This window comes from Drosophila kikkawai, chromosome 4 (genome assembly GCF_030179895.1).
Source record: "Drosophila kikkawai strain 14028-0561.14 chromosome 4, DkikHiC1v2, whole genome shotgun sequence".
In the NCBI taxonomy this organism is placed as follows: Eukaryota; Metazoa; Arthropoda; class Insecta; order Diptera; family Drosophilidae; genus Drosophila; species Drosophila kikkawai.
In genome coordinates this window covers 1,348,291-1,365,030 of record NC_091732.1, presented here as the reverse complement: position 1 = coordinate 1,365,030, position 16,740 = coordinate 1,348,291, and the positions used below count along the sequence as shown (strand labels likewise).

General features: G+C 29.5%; 1 protein-coding gene and 1 long non-coding RNA gene across 7 annotated transcripts in view; one reads left to right on the top strand and one right to left on the bottom strand.

Annotated features, from left to right (window-relative positions):
* Positions 1–16,740, bottom strand: part of LOC108071476 (plasma membrane calcium-transporting ATPase 2-like) — a 103,191-nt gene that overhangs the window by 59,701 nt on the left and 26,750 nt on the right. For all 6 annotated transcript variants that reach the window (XR_011445462.1, XM_070287588.1, XM_041776718.2 and 3 more), the window contains 3 exons: positions 16,156–16,367; positions 6,520–6,671; positions 3,416–3,554 (listed from right to left, as the gene is read on the bottom strand). Coding sequence is in view for 5 of the 6 variants with exons in the window: in XM_070287588.1 (XP_070143689.1) it covers positions 3,416–3,554; positions 6,520–6,671; positions 16,156–16,367 (503 nt within the window). In the remaining variant the exon portion in view is untranslated. The remainder of the gene's footprint in view (positions 1–3,415; positions 3,555–6,519; positions 6,672–16,155; positions 16,368–16,740) is intronic.
* On the top strand, positions 11,741–12,453 carry LOC108073527 (uncharacterized). The gene is made up of 3 exons (XR_001770662.3): positions 11,741–12,085; positions 12,213–12,237; positions 12,297–12,453. It is a non-coding gene; the product is annotated as an uncharacterized lncRNA (long non-coding RNA).

The window sequence follows — 16,740 nt, the reverse complement described above, 5'->3', positions numbered from 1 at the left end:
CTTTATCGCCAAAAACTAATACTTTCGATCCCGGAAAAACCCAGGGTGAATATCTTAAATCATTGCTGTAGATTTATAAATCATCAACTGTCATATGTAATATCTCTAGCTAAACATATGAACTATCGTATTATTATTAGTTTATTAAAATATTATTCCCTTTTTTTATATCAAAAAGCACTCAATCAGCCCCTCCCTAAACATACATTTAATAAAGTGCTAAGTGTGAAATATAGGAACAAGAAACACGGCTGTTTTTATAAATATTATTTTCGAAATAACACATAAAAATTACAATTTTGTACACAGTAGCAACTGAGAATAATTGAAATTAGTAAATCAATGTTAACTAAATAAAAGATAACAAAAACTTTTGGGATATATACAGTACATTAGGGTTGCCACAGAATTTTATTTGAAACAAATATATAAAATATAATCACCACTGTCTTTTATATGATTTTTAGTGGCAACCCATTCTATAAATATAGTATATATCTGAAGGTAACATTTTAAATTCGCTAATTAAAAAGTCAATAACCAAACACACACACATTTATTTTCGTCCATGTCGATAGTGCGAGTTTAATTAAATGAAATTTGAAATTTTAATGAAAGCTATAGATGTAAAGGGGAATCAGTAATTGTTAGCTAATTATTTATATTAATTTAAAAAAAATACTTGTCTAAGCTTGCCAATACATTAAAAAAATAATATTCACAAATTCTTACCGGTACTGAAATCTGCTCGGTTTGCACGCAAGGAGGTTTTTTTTTTTATAATATGTAATTCAAATATTTATTTATAGTTTTATCATTTTATTTTTTTTTTTTTAGATATTTTGTTTTATTTTTTTATTTAATATGTTTATGATTTGAATATTTGTTATACATTTATTAATTTAATTTTGGTTGAATCAATCGGGAATGTTTTAGCATTAGCAATTAGAATAGTTAAAAGGACGAGATAGTACATAAAATTAATAAATATAAGGTTTATTGGACTTGCTTTTTCTTGCATGTTATATTCTTTGCTTTAATGAATAAGTACGTTTTTAAGGTCTTAAGCTTTTGTATACACTCTCCCTTCCAATGACTTTTATTCAAAAATAATGTTTGTGATTTTTCCAAGTTATTAAAAAAACTACAAATCTAATACTATTCAAATTGATAATAACCAATTTTGTATAGTCTTTAAAGATATAATAATATATTTTATGGTCTTCAAAATATAATAATATACTTAAAATAAAAACAAAACTATAATGGCCTTTCAAGCTTAAATAATTTAATTTTTGGTATTGTAATAACGATTTTATTAATTGCCTTTGAGGATAGTATAGTACAAATAATTTGTTCCTTTAAAATCTCTGAAATTCAGGGAAACAAAGCTTATAACCTTTTTCTATTTTTCATCGAACTTTTTTATACTTTTTTCGGTCAGGGGTTTTGGACCTTGTTAAACATTGGAAAATTCTTATTTCGAGTTGTTATTTACTCAAACTTTTAATTGGCTTTTTCTGGGCTGTCATAGGTATTTATATGTTTAGATATGAAAGAGTATATACTTTTCGGTTTACCGAAACCATATCTTGAATGAGATAAAAAAGTAAATAAATAAAATTAGAAACATCCAGGTTTTGTGTTAATAAAAAAAATAAAACAATGTAAATATACCTTAGTAATTATTGTTATTAAAAACCAAAACTAGGGAGATCAATAAATCTATTCTATGTTAGAGGAGAGCTCGCAAATAACTTTTGAGTGTAGGCGCTCTGGCTCAATGTATTACAATAAAAATAAATAAATAAATAAAAATAAATAAATAAAATAAATTGTATTCTTTATTAAAATAAAAATTAAATAAATAAATAATAACTGTCGTGTGTAGTGATTAATTATACAGGTTGACAAGAAAAAATACGGAGGCTAAACGCAAATAATTCTGTAAAGGATTTATTTGTACATATCGAAATTGAAAAGTTTCGGTCATAAAATAACAAACAACTTGTTTTGACACATTTTAACGCCTCATGAAACGTAAACCGTGTGCATAGAAAAAATTTGAAATTTTTATTATTTTAATTATATTTAGTTTATTCTAATTTTTATTATGAAATTAACAACTTACAAAGTAAACAATTTAAAGCTGTTTTTATTTCCTTCCTGTGTCCCAAGAACACATTTTTAATGAGTTATTATTAAAGAAGTGTTATTATTAAAGAAGTGTATATGAATACGAGCTTTCTCCTAACATATTTATTCTGTTAAATGGTGAAAACAATGTAAAAGGTATGGATGTGCATAGAAATTTGGGTATTGCCTACATTATATGGTAGATTTGGTATAGCTCTAATTTGTAATTTTTCAAAAGCTCTCCTTGCAAAAAATGCAACAAAAAATAAACCTCTCCTATTCTTAAATATTCTAATAAATTGATTTATTTAAAACCGCTTAACAACGTAGGAAGGTTATAAACAATAAATGCTATGTTTTATATATAAGCAGACAAAAAAAATACACTCATAAAGAGAGGATATATATTATAGAAAGAGAGTCAAGAGAGCCAGAGGAAAATAGGAATAGACTAAGTAGATATTAGAGAAAGAGAGCTTAACACCAAGATATGTTTCTATATCTAAGTTTATATATAATCCGATCTACAGAAAATCTAAAAAAAGAGAGCAACAAGGAATTCGTACTTCCGAATTATGATAACACCTCCAATATATAAAATTCGTTCACAGGCAAATTTATTTACATACATTCATAGGACGCCAATAGGGGTTTCCTCTCTTCGGCTTTTGCCGAATATATAAAAACCTTGGTTTTTTTATTATTATTTTTAAGACGGATTTTTTCTTCAAACACTTTCATGCCTTTTCGGATATCTATATAGTCTCTTCTCTTTCAATTTATAATCTCTAAGCTCCTAATCTCTTTTAAATAAATTTAAAATAATCTTAATAACAGTGTTTCCACAGGCATCTCATAAATTAACAAATAAAATTGTACAAAATAATACAAAAAATATATATATTAACCGAAGTTAAAGTATTAATAAGAAAAGCAGTTTTTTAAAGACCTGGTGCATGCGAAACCAGAAAAACGATGACCAGTTTTGGACTTTTGCTTCTAGTTAATCAAACTGTGACTCGATTTATAATCGATTTAATATAAAGACGCACTGTTCTTCTTTACCAACAATAAATAAAATATATATTAGTTATGTCAAAATGTATGATCGAATGTTTAAAAATTAAATGGATAAATTAAACCAAAATAAAAATATAAACTTAAGCAAATATATATGTATATACCATAAACCCATTAAAAATGTTATCATCCTCCCAATGTGTAGGTTCATACTACTTGATTGATATTTCAAATAAAACGACGATACTACGGAACTTACTTGAGTTTGCAATCGTGTTAAGCCACGAATCCATAAAATCTGTCCAGCTCTCGGCTTCTTATCCGAATCAATTGAATCGAAACGCTCCTCTCCCAAATTCATGGCATCTGTATATTCCTCGGGATGTCCACGCCCCCATCTGTAATATATATTTTATCGACAATAATAACATCAATAAATAATTATAACAAGAAACAAAGCTAGTTTCGGCCCGTTTGTAATTGCAGTTTGCATAGGATCATTAAGAATCGATTCATTTTGGTCAATAATGAATAGAAAAATTGAAAGATATATGTATATTCATACATAGCATAAAATTGTTTATTTTTGATAAAATTTAAAAACCTTATTTTTATATGGTAATATGTAATATGTAATATGTAATATGTAATATGTAATATGTAATATGTAATATGTAATATGTAATATGTAATATGTAATATGTAATATGTAATATGTAATATGTAATATGTAATATGTAATATGTAATATGTAATATGTAATATGTAATATGTAATATGTAATATGTAATATGTAATATGTAATATGTAATATGTAATATGTAATATGTAATATGTAATATGTAATATGTAATATGTAATATGTAATATGTAATATGTAATATGTAATATGTAATATGTAATATGTAATATGTAATATGTAATATGTAATATGTAATATGTAATATGTAATATGTAATATGTAATATGTAATATGTAATATGTAATATGTAATATGTAATATGTAATATGTAATATGTAATATGTAATATGTAATATGTAATATGTAATATGTAATATGTAATATGTAATATGTAATATGTAATATGTAATATGTAATATGTAATATGTAATATGTAATATGTAATATGTAATATGTAATATGTAATATGTAATATGTAATATGTAATATGTAATATGTAATATGTAATATGTAATATGTAATATGTAATATGTAATATGTAATATGTAATATGTAATATGTAATATGTAATATGTAATATGTAATATGTAATATGTAATATGTAATATGTAATATGTAATATGTAATATGTAATATGTAATATGTAATATGTAATATGTAATATGTAATATGTAATATGTAATATGTAATATGTAATATGTAATATGTAATATGTAATATGTAATATGTAATATGTAATATGTAATATGTAATATGTAATATGTAATATGTAATATGTAATATGTAATATGTAATATGTAATATGTAATATGTAATATGTAATATGTAATATGTAATATGTAATATGTAATATGTAATATGTAATATGTAATATGTAATATGTAATATGTAATATGTAATATGTAATATGTAATATGTAATATGTAATATGTAATATGTAATATGTAATATGTAATATGTAATATGTAATATGTAATATGTAATATGTAATATGTAATATGTAATATGTAATATGTAATATGTAATATGTAATATGTAATATGTAATATGTAATATGTAATATGTAATATGTAATATGTAATATGTAATATGTAATATGTAATATGTAATATGTAATATGTAATATGTAATATGTAATATGTAATATGTAATATGTAATATGTAATATGTAATATGTAATATGTAATATGTAATATGTAATATGTAATATGTAATATGTAATATGTAATATGTAATATGTAATATGTAATATGTAATATGTAATATGTAATATGTAATATGTAATATGTAATATGTAATATGTAATATGTAATATGTAATATGTAATATGTAATATGTAATATGTAATATGTAATATGTAATATCTAATATCTAATATCTAATATCTAATATCTAATATCTAATATCTAATATCTAATATCTAATATCTAATATCTAATATCTAATATCTAATATCTAATATCTAATATCTAATATCTAATATCTAATATCTAATATCTAATATCTAATATCTAATATCTAATATCTAATATCTAATATCTAATATCTAATATCTAATATCTAATATCTAATATCTAATATCTAATATCTAATATCTAATATCTAATATCTAATATCTAATATCTAATATCTAATATGTAATATCTAATATCTAATATCTAATATCTAATATCTAATATCTAATATCTAATATCTAATATCTAATATCTAATATCTAATATCTAATATCTAATATCTAATATCTAATATCTAATATCTAATATCTAATATCTAATATCTAATATCTAATATCTAATATCTAATATCTAATATGTAATATCTAGTATCTAATATCTAATATCTAATATCTAATATCTAATATCTAATATCTAATATCTAATATCTAATATCTAATATCTAATATCTAATATCTAATATCTAATATCTAATATCTAATATCTAATATCTAATATCTAATATCTAATATCTAATATCTAATATCTAATATCTAATATCTAATATCTAATATCTAATATCTAATATCTAATATCTAATATCTAATATCTAATATCTAATATCTAATATCTAATATCTAATATCTAATATCTAATATCTAATATCTAATATCTAATATCTAATATGTAATATCTGCAAGGGTATACAAACTTCGGCGTGCCGAAGTTAGCTTCTTTTCTTGTTTTATATAATTTATATATACATATATATTAATTGGCTTACTTGCATTAATAAAATTGTATAATTAATTAAAATACTTATCATATACTTACACTTGGGGAAGACCTTTGCTATATATTACCTTAAATGACCAGAGTTGGCCAAATCGTATAATACGACAAAGTTTAATGTTTGTTATTTATACATATTTACACTAACGTAGATTGTTGTGGTTCAATTCTTTGAGAAAGACTGCGTCAGACCATAATATATTTGTTTAATTATACATAAAATCTAAAATACTGAATTATAGTGTACTATTTTTTTAAATTTAACATATACAGTAAAAGCAATACATATCAATTTTTAATTTAACATAAACAATTAAATACAAGTTATAATTACAGATTGGAATTTTGCCTTATTTCATATTTTTAAGTATTAATTAAGTTAAAATATCCAAAAAGTTACGTAATTTACCGAGTAGCAATTGTGTTTTTTAAGCGTAATAGCAAACATTTACTCACGATAATATTTTAGGTAATTTTCGAGTAGGCACTGAGGTTATAAGTTGTCCCCAAACCAGGGTGCCAATGCCAAAGAATATACACCATAGCCATTGATCCAGCGACAAAGCCTTGGTTGAGAATGCCATTTCTCCATATTGTATAATTAATACCTAAAAAAAAAATGTAATATATTTTAAAACAAGAAAGGAAGCTAACTTCGGCACACCGAAGTTTGTATACCCTTGCAGATTGGTTTTTATGTTTATATTATAAATTTAAATGCTGAAAACACTCACAAAACAGAGTTTCATTACATTTTACCTATACTTATTATGTTTACAGTTTGACTGTTACAGTTTTACATTCCCAGCTTTACATTTTCTCTACATTTACCGATCGTTTATATGGCAGCTATATGATATAGTCCGATTTTCATAAAATTTTTAACAAAATTCTGAAATAATAAAAGAAGCTTACATCTAAAAGTAGATAAGAATATGTTGAAAAACAACGAAGTTATAATTTTTTTCCTATTCATTTTCCGATCGTTCCTATGGCAGCTATAAGATATAGTCGTCCGATTTTCATAACATTTTTACCAAAATTCTGGAATAATATATCTCAAAAACGATGCAAAAATATTGAAAAACAGCAAAGTTATAATTTTTTTTCTAAAAATTTATCGAACATTTGTATGGGAGCTATATGATATAGTCGTACGTTCCGACATATATAGCAGTGAGAGTATATAGAAGACTATATGCTAAGTTTCATTCAGATAGCTTTAAAACTGAGGGACTAGTTTGCGTAGAAACGGACAGACGGACGGACGGACAGACTGACATGGCTAGATCGACTCGGCTGTTGATGCTGATCAAGAATATATATACTTTATAGGGTCGGAAACGTCTCCTTCACTGCGTTGCAAACTTCTGACTGAAGTATATATATTAAGTACCCTGCAAGGGTATAAAAAGCTACAGTCCAGTAGAGTCGACTGTAAGATACCTCGTAAACAATATATTGCGCGTTAATAAAGTATTGTCTAAAATTTTACATATAATTTTTTTGTACCGAATTTCAGTTAGTACCTTTCTTTCAGTAAAATTCATAAGTAATTCATCAACGTACTTGTCGTTGTTGTCTTATTATCCGTGACGTTCTATTCCAAATTACGTATGAAATTAACATTGGCATGTCCTAGGATGTCATCAGTGACAAAATCACCAAAAATCAATCGATGAATTAATTAAAATAATTTCCTGCAAATGCTGTTATGACACTATTGCATTAATTAGAGGATTCATTAAGGGGGGGTAAGGTTAATTCGATGCAAAAATGCCCACTTTTCAAAAAAATGTGAAACGACTAAAGTTAGCTTAATGAATTAAATACCATTTAATAGAACATTTGAACAATTTTTGATAAATTTTGTATTGAGAAATATTTAGAGGTATAGGAGTTATACCTCATTCGGTAAAGGATAATTGTCCCGAGGTATTCACGAAGCATTTTTATTTTTTTAATTTTTCCCGATTTTTTATAAAAATTGGAAGTCAAAACCCCAATTTTTGACAAAAAAAAATTAAGTTAATTAGTTAAATAAAAAATATAATAAAAATAAAAATTAAAAAAAGCTCGACGTGAGTACCTGTAGAATTACCTAAAGAAGTTATTTTCCAAATTTCAAACCAATTGGTTCAGTAAATTTTGAGTTATCGTGTACACCGATTTTCAAAATGGCATTTTTCAGGAGAGCGCTTTAAACTTTGTGATTCTCATGCATTGAACACCAGACAACCTTCGTTCAACTCTGCATAAATTCGTCAATTCTCATATGATCGATGTAAAACTTGGACACAATATTCTTAAGATATTGAGCCTTTAAAATAAAAAATACAACAAAAAATTAGGAAAAAAAATTAAAGATTCGACGGAACGATATAGTTTTACCTAAGTGCGAGCAGGATGACTATACATCACTTTCAATGAAACTTCTATGACATTGGTATTGCATTAGCTAAAAAAATCGATAGATCTACAAAGTAAAAAGTCAATGTCGACACGTTACTAAATTTGACCAATTGAAAAGGAACATCTTGAAGTCAAAAATTAAACTAAAGGAAAATACATATAGCATAAGGAAAATACACAAAGAATAAGATATAGAAGATAGAAGGGAAAAATGTATTTACGAACCACAGCCTAGTGATGCAAGTTCGACAAAAAACATCGATGTCGATGCCCGTCGATATTTTCAAAATAGACCATCGATGTATATACTTAGCAAACAGACCTTCAGGTCTGTTGATGAAATGTTGATGAATTGCTGTTGATGACAGCCTAGGACATGCCCATGTTAAATTCATCAACAGTTTGTATGGCAATTCATCTATGATTCATTAACAACACCCCTACGAGTATTGATGAAACGTTGATGAAATGTTTATGAATGGTACTGCAGGGCATAGACTGAAAACCAAAGCAAACAGAAACGACGTCGGCGAGAGCGAAAATTTAACATTTTTGTCTGTTTTTCGCACGAGTAGAGCGTAGAGGAAAAAACTGTTAACACTTATTTGCAAGCTATGTTCAAAAGTACCCAAAAGCCGAATTTTTTCAACATTTAAGTTGAGTCTCAAAATCTAGAATAGGACATTTTCTAGGGCCGGATTACGAAACGTAAACCCAATTTATATATAACGCTAGAGTAGTTAAACGACATTTGTGAGTGTGTATAATTTGACAATATCTTAGGAAAAATAACTATATAAATTAACAAGCCGGTATTTTGGAGATTCAAAAAGATTTTTTCAAATTTATTGGCTCAACTAAGAATTTGTTTGATTTTAGAAGAAATTATAAAGTATAGTGTAAAGTGGTTTAGGGCGAAGGCGGGAACATAATAAAGCTCTCTCTCTCGCTCTTTGCGAATTCGCCCCTTCTTCGCCCCATTAGTTAAACTAGGCTCTGTGAAATATATTCGCAAAATTGAATTCATAACAAGCACACGCATTTGTCAATCTTCGTTTTCGCCGTTTGAAAATAAAATTATTTCTTGGCACCTAGTTATCGGTTTTGTTTCTAATAAACTGATTAGAAAATGCATGGCGCCCCCGTGTAGACAAAAATAAATAAATAATAAGAAAGGAAGCTAACTTCGGAACGTCGAAGTTTGTATACCCTTGCAGATTGGTTTTGATGTTTATATTATGGATTTAATTTCTGAAACCACACCACAAAACAGAATTTCATTACATTTTACTTATACTTATTATGTTTACAGTTTGGGAGTTACAGTTTTACATTCCCAGCTTTACATTTTCTCTACATCTACCGATCGCTTCTATGGCAGCTATATGATATAGTTGTCAGATTTTTATGAAATTTATACCAAAATTCTAAAATAATAAAAAAGCTCATATCTCAGAGTAGATGCAAATACGTTGAAAAACAAAGAAGCTAAAATGTTTTTTTCCTATTAATTTCCTGATCGCTTCTATGGCAGCAATAGGATATAGTCGTCCGAATTTCATAAAATTAAAACCAAAATTCTAAAACAATAAAAAATTATTAAAATATGTTAAAAAGGACAAAATTATAATTTTTTTCTAAAAATTTATCGAACATTTGTATGGCAGCTATATGATATAGTCGTCCGATCCGTCCGTTCCCACATATATAGCAGTGAGAGTATATAGAAGACAATATGCTAAGTTTCATTCAGATAGCTTTAAAACTGAGGGACTAGTTTGCGTAGAAACGGACAGACGGACGGACGAACGGACGGACGATTGAACGGACGGAGGGACGGACATGGGTAGATCGACTCAGCTGTTGATGCTGTTCAAGAATATATATACTTTATAGGGTCGGAAACGTCTAATTCACTGCGTTGCAAACTTCTGACTGAAATTATAATACCCTGCATAAAGAGGGAACAAATTAAAAGAAATAAAATACATAATAAAAGTGCAAACGCTTTTTCTCTGTGCTTGAAAAATTAAAACTTGTTGCCCGCGACGCGCTCTTTGTAATTTACTACTGTGGGCAAAAAGTAAGGTGAATTTTCAATTTAAAATTCGCGGGCTTAAAATGGAGGACTAGTTCTTTTTTCTTAAGTTGGCAGGACTGTTGATGACATCTGTCGGTAATTTCATGTCAATGTCAGTATCAGTACTATATTTACGCTTGTGGTCACCAAACGATCAAGAGTGCATTTATCGATTTTTAGCATGTTTGATTTAATTGAGCAGGGAAGTGCCATAAAATTTTGTTTGCGGAATTTCGGCTGCGGAAACGTTGAGGATGTTGCGGAAGGCCTTTGGTGATTCTACCATGTCCCTAAAAAATGTTTATAAGTGGTACAAAGACTTCAAATAGGGTCGGGAACGTGTTGATGACTTGGAGCGCTCCGGACGACCATCGACGTCATCAGATGACCAACACGTCAACGAAGTGAAGGAATTAGTGTTCAAAAATCGTCGGTTGACTGTTAGAGTCCTTACTGATATGATCGAAATATCAGAAGGAACTGTGAAAACCATTTGGAAAGACCATTTGGGCCTACGAAAAGTCAAATCTCGTTTGGTACCGAAAACGCTCAATATCTTCGTGACCATTTCGCCAAGAATTCGACGCATATCGTTCCGCAACCACCGTTCCTGATTTGGCTCCGTATGACTTCTTGCTATTCTCAAAACTCAACAGACCAATCCGGGGAACGCGTTTCGAGTTGATTGAGGAGATAAAAGCGGAATTTTCATTTTACAAACAAATTCACCTTACTTTTTGTAGTATGTACGTAGTATCATATACAAATCTTAGTGTCGGTCGCGAAATACCTTGCTATCACCGAGGGAAGTGTCAAAGAGGAAAGTGGCTGATGGCAGTATAACATATAGACCCAACGGAAATCAAAGGTATTTGTGCAAAGAATTGAAAGCTAGAGTGGAGGCAAATTTAATGTTTATTGTCTTGTGCTTAAATATTGCACCTCGCGAAGTATTAAAAATTGTAAGCAATCTAAAATCAAAACAAAGAAACGCATTGATATGCAGTTATGTACAAATACAATACATATTTGAGATCAGTTATATTTTCGCCTCCCATTCTACCCAACAAGCGGTCAGCAGCACAAAATACCCTGCAGTACCACATTTCATCAATAGGCCTATTCATCAACAATTCATCAACGCGCCGACTGCGACGTCGACAGAATCGACGCTCTGCCGACTGCTACTTGAACCCGAACTCCCTTCGGATACCCGAACTCCCTTCGAGTCCGATTTGTTGGTGCATGTCAAAAAAAAAACAAAAACAATTTGCATGGGCTTCGTTTATTGAAGTCCGAAACAAACTAAGAAACGCAACTGTCCGAAAATTAGAGAGAGATGGTGATAGAGCGAAAGAAGGGGGAAAGAAATGTTCGGTCTTCGGCTTTCGGTTTCGTCTTGCTTCTTCTTATTCCCTTTGCATTACAAGTTGAAGTGTTCTCCACTGCAGAAGTGTCGTGTGTTAAAAATATTAAGAAATCAAATAATTCAATAATTACGTTCCGGGCCATATTGAAATATAAAAAAAGGTGAGTAAAAAGATTGTTCTTAATTAAATAGAAGCCTATAAATGTACATATAATATTTTATTTATTATATGTATATAATATATTAATATATTATATTTATATATGTATGTATGTATTTTCTTTTCAGACTGCAGTAATGGCCAATATATTGGGTAATTTTATTTAATTAAATTATATATTTTCCCTTGATTAATTATAATTTTTTCTGTAGATGCAATTTCCCAAGTGACTAAAACTGAGCCTCCAGAGAAGATACTGCGCAATAAATTTGGTCTTCATGAATAAAAAGCGGAACACCAAGAATCAAAAAGACCTTCAGGCCTCTTAATATATGGATGCTTAATCTTAATTTTTTATATTTGTGTTTTAGTTTTGTTATAGAATTAGTTAGAATAAATAATATTAATAAAAATTTAAGAGTTTTATTTTTATATATGAAAAAAAAAATCATCAACAATTCATCGATGAATTGATGATGAAATGTTGATGAAAGGCTGATGAAATGTTGATGAATTGTTGATGATTCATCGATGAATTGTTGATTATTCATCAACAATTCATCAAGAATTCATCGATGAATCATCAACAATTCATCAACATTTCATCAGCCTTTCATCAGTAATTCATCAACAATTCATCGATGATTTGTTGATTAATTGTTGATGAATTGTTGTTGATGAATGCCTATGACATGCCCATGTTAAATTCATCAGTAATTTGTATGGCCATTCATCGATGAATCATCAACAACACCCCTTCGGCTATTGATGAAACGTTGATGAATTGTTGATGAATGGTACTGCAGGGTATAAAAATTAAATTTTTTGGTGCTTGCGCTTGCGCACACATTATTCACGCATACATACGCGCTTGAGTGTTCTTTTGTTCACTCATACAAGCAAGCGAATTCTATATTTAGATTTTTACGCTCTCAACTTTGTGAGAGCGGGAAAACGCGATTGTCGTTGCCATCAAAAATGAAACCTCAGCTTTAGTTAAGTAGCCAGTTAAGGTTTACCGTTGGCGAAATAAATAAATAATTATAGCAAAACGAATGTATGGACGTTACGCATCTTAATGACTTCTAATGTCTTTGATCCAACTACTCGCACGAGGAACCAAGTCCTAAACGATTTAAGTCGTTTGGAATTACTTGTCACATCTGTGGTCAACCTGGACAGGAAAAAGGCGAAATGCACAGTGAAGAAGCAGTCATCTTTTGAAGAAAATCGTGGAGCGAATCAAAGAATGGCACAGCGCATTAAGGCACACATCACTTGTTATCGTTGTCACGAACCTGGGCATATCGCAACCAAATGTCCTAAGAGACCTGCTGGAGAAGAATCTGGATCGGGATCACGCATACATAAGCGAGAAGAGAATTGTGTAGTAGAAGAACCAAAAGCATCCATGCTGCATATAAGATAGAAGTTCTTGTTTACTTGTAAGTACAATACAGATTTTAAGTAATGTAATGACTGATGGAAATTGTATCGAAATAATGTTTCACGTAGTTCATGGCGCATGTATGAAAAATGAAATTATAATTGGGCGTGGAATCTTGGCCTAGGGATTTTCTGCATTAGTGTAAAGGGGTAGAGTTAGTAGAAGATAAAACAAATAACTCATGTGTCGTATCTGACACCGAATATAACTTTAATACTGTAGAAACAGAATTGGTTAGCACAGAGAAAAATCAATTAATACAATTACTAAAAAATACTCAGGATCGTTTATTCCAGAGGCACTTGAGAGATTAGAGACCGTTTTCAAGATTTTGATAACAGCAAGCATATTTAATGTGGAAAAATGTTCCTTCTCGTAAGGCACAGAACAGTATTTAGGTTATGAAGTACAGGCTGGCGAGATCTGTCCCAATTGGCGTAAGATTAAAGCACTGGGTGCATTGCCTCCACCCAGGTCTATTACCATTTTAAGAAAATTCATTGGATTAGCTTCGTACTTTTGTCAGTTTGTGTCAAGATTTTCTCAATTAAAGAAGCCCCTATATTCTCTCACATCCGAAAAAATTAATTTTGTTTGGAAAAATGAACATGAAATTATTCGAAGTAAAATTGTTAAAATACTAACAAGCAAGCCAGCCTATAGAATTGCACACGGATGATAGTGCCATTGGCCTTTTGTTGTAGTCTCACTGAAGTATTAACACTACTAGCCCTTGTGAGTCAAAGTACACATCATATGATTTAGAAACACTCGCTATTGTCAATGCCGTTAAATATTTTTGACATTACCTGTATGGTAGAAAGTTTGTCCTTTTTACCGACTGTAACTCTTTGAGGGCGACTAGAGCGAAAATTGAATTATCACCCAAAGTACATCGTTTGTGAGAATTTTTTTGAATTTGACATTAAGTACCGTGAAGGAAAGCGCATGAGCCGATGTCGATTTTCTATCAAGAAATCCTTTGCCTAGCACGAGTAAAGAAATACAAAACAAAGTTATTAAAAAGCGAATAGAACATCACAGAAAATTGGATTCAAGCTGAACAGCAGCGAAATCAAGACAATGTGTGTACAATTAGAAAACTAAATGAAGGGGAACGTTGCACATAAATATCACCGGCAAATTAAGCGGCAAAAATTACCGTAAATAATATATCGTAGTGCAGATAAATGGGTACACAAAATATGTTCATCTGAATCATACATTGAAACTTGATTTAAATAGTTGTATAGAAGCGTTAAAGTCCTCAATTGCTTTGTTTAGAGTACCCAATCGATTGATAACTGATCAGGAACGAAGGTTTACGGATGGTAAATTTGTCGACTTCTGAAAGTCTCACAAAATCTTACACTTAAGGGTCCATTCTGGTTAGTTGGGCCAAAGAATAGGCAATTTTCAGAAATTTTTTGTGGACAAACGAAAAGACAGAAAGTTCAAACTTTACGACCATCCTGCAGGACGTAAAAATCGACTGAAACAAAAAATTCAAATATGTTCTTGTTTAGTGGTTGTGAATGTGGTTATGGAAGGGGTTTTTTTTTTTAAATTGAATAAAAAATAAGAAAATGGGGTTTTTTTGAAAAATTTCTCTACTTTTTTGTTGAATAAAAATCCAATGTTTAAGCTATCAATATAATTGTAGCCTATTCCATGGACACGTTAATTACGCGTATTTAAAAAAAAATCATTAAGATTCGTTAAAAATTGACTGAGATATTATGGTAACCAGCCCGAAAAATGTAGTTTTCCAGAAAACGCGTTTAAAGTTTTATGTTTGCTCTGTAACTGCTTTGAGTCGGCCGGTTCGGAGGCTCATAACTTTTAAACTATTACGTATTTCGATTTGATCTTTTAGTATGATATTCTACACACTTAAAGCTATCGAAAAATGAAAAAAAAAATCGATTTTTTTTTTCAACTAACCAGAATGGACCCTTAATAGCAACGGATGCTGGTCGTGCCAATGGTCAGCTCGAAAGAGTCATAAGTACTTTGAAAAATTTGTTGACAGTGGTGGAATCAAGTGAATAGTCTCGGCAGGACGCTTTAGGTGAATTCCTTTTGGAATTGTTTAGAACTAAAAGAATGGGACCACTGTATATGAAGTCGTCAGTGTGGCTCAGTGTTGCGTTGAGAGACAAAGATCACGAGATGAACAAGGCTAGTTGTCAATCGAGTGTTGTTGGATTTATAAATTGGAAGAAAACGCACACACTCAGACTCGCTCCGCTCGTACAATGGCTGACAATTTAAATCATCAAGGCAATATGAGCCTTCCGACATATGTATATACATTTACGGAACCGCCCCTGGAGGCAACATTTATTAATTATTTTGTATTGTAATTCTGCAATCACTGTCGCTCCCCTCACCTCTCTCTAGTTGAAATTCGCATTAACAGTTGGGAAGTTTTTGTTTTCGAGTTGTTGGGCCCTTTTTCGTTTGGAGCGATTGGATTAGCTTACCGCCAAGTGACGCGCTACCCTGTATTCGGCGAATATACCTTTAACATTGTTTATCAAAGACCAGCGTTAGGTTCTAATTTTTTAATCAATTATTTTTATATACTGAAGTAAACTTTATATAAAAAAAGCTTATCTTACCTGCGATATCATTGTGAATATCCAGATCGTACAAAATATGGGATTGGTAAAGAGTCCTTCAATAACATTTCGCTGACCATGAATTTTTCGGGCATTTATCTCATTGAACAATGTCATCATGACAAATGTGTTAAAGATAATAGTAAAGTGTTGTGTTGGGCCAGCATTCAGTTCTTGTCCGCGTCCTGATTCAATATCGAGTATTAAATCACCTGGAATTAATATTATTATTAGTATTATATGTATTTTATTATTTTGTGTCATAGAAATGATCAAAAAAGTTGTAATCAAAATTATAACTTTGTCGTATTTAAACATATTTTCAATAATTTCGAGATATGAAAACATAAATATTTCTAAATTACGAAAATTTCCTTAATAGGGTGTTCCCACAAAGCTTACATATTCATTCTCCATCCGTTGAAAATTTGAAAATAGTTATAATTTGACCATTCACTACGAAAATGTAAACAAAATGGCGAGGAAGAATTTAAATAAACTAGGATCACCACAAAGTCGTTGGTGTTTTCCTGTATATTCTGCCCCAAATTACCCCATTTGCTACTATTTTATATAAAACGCCCA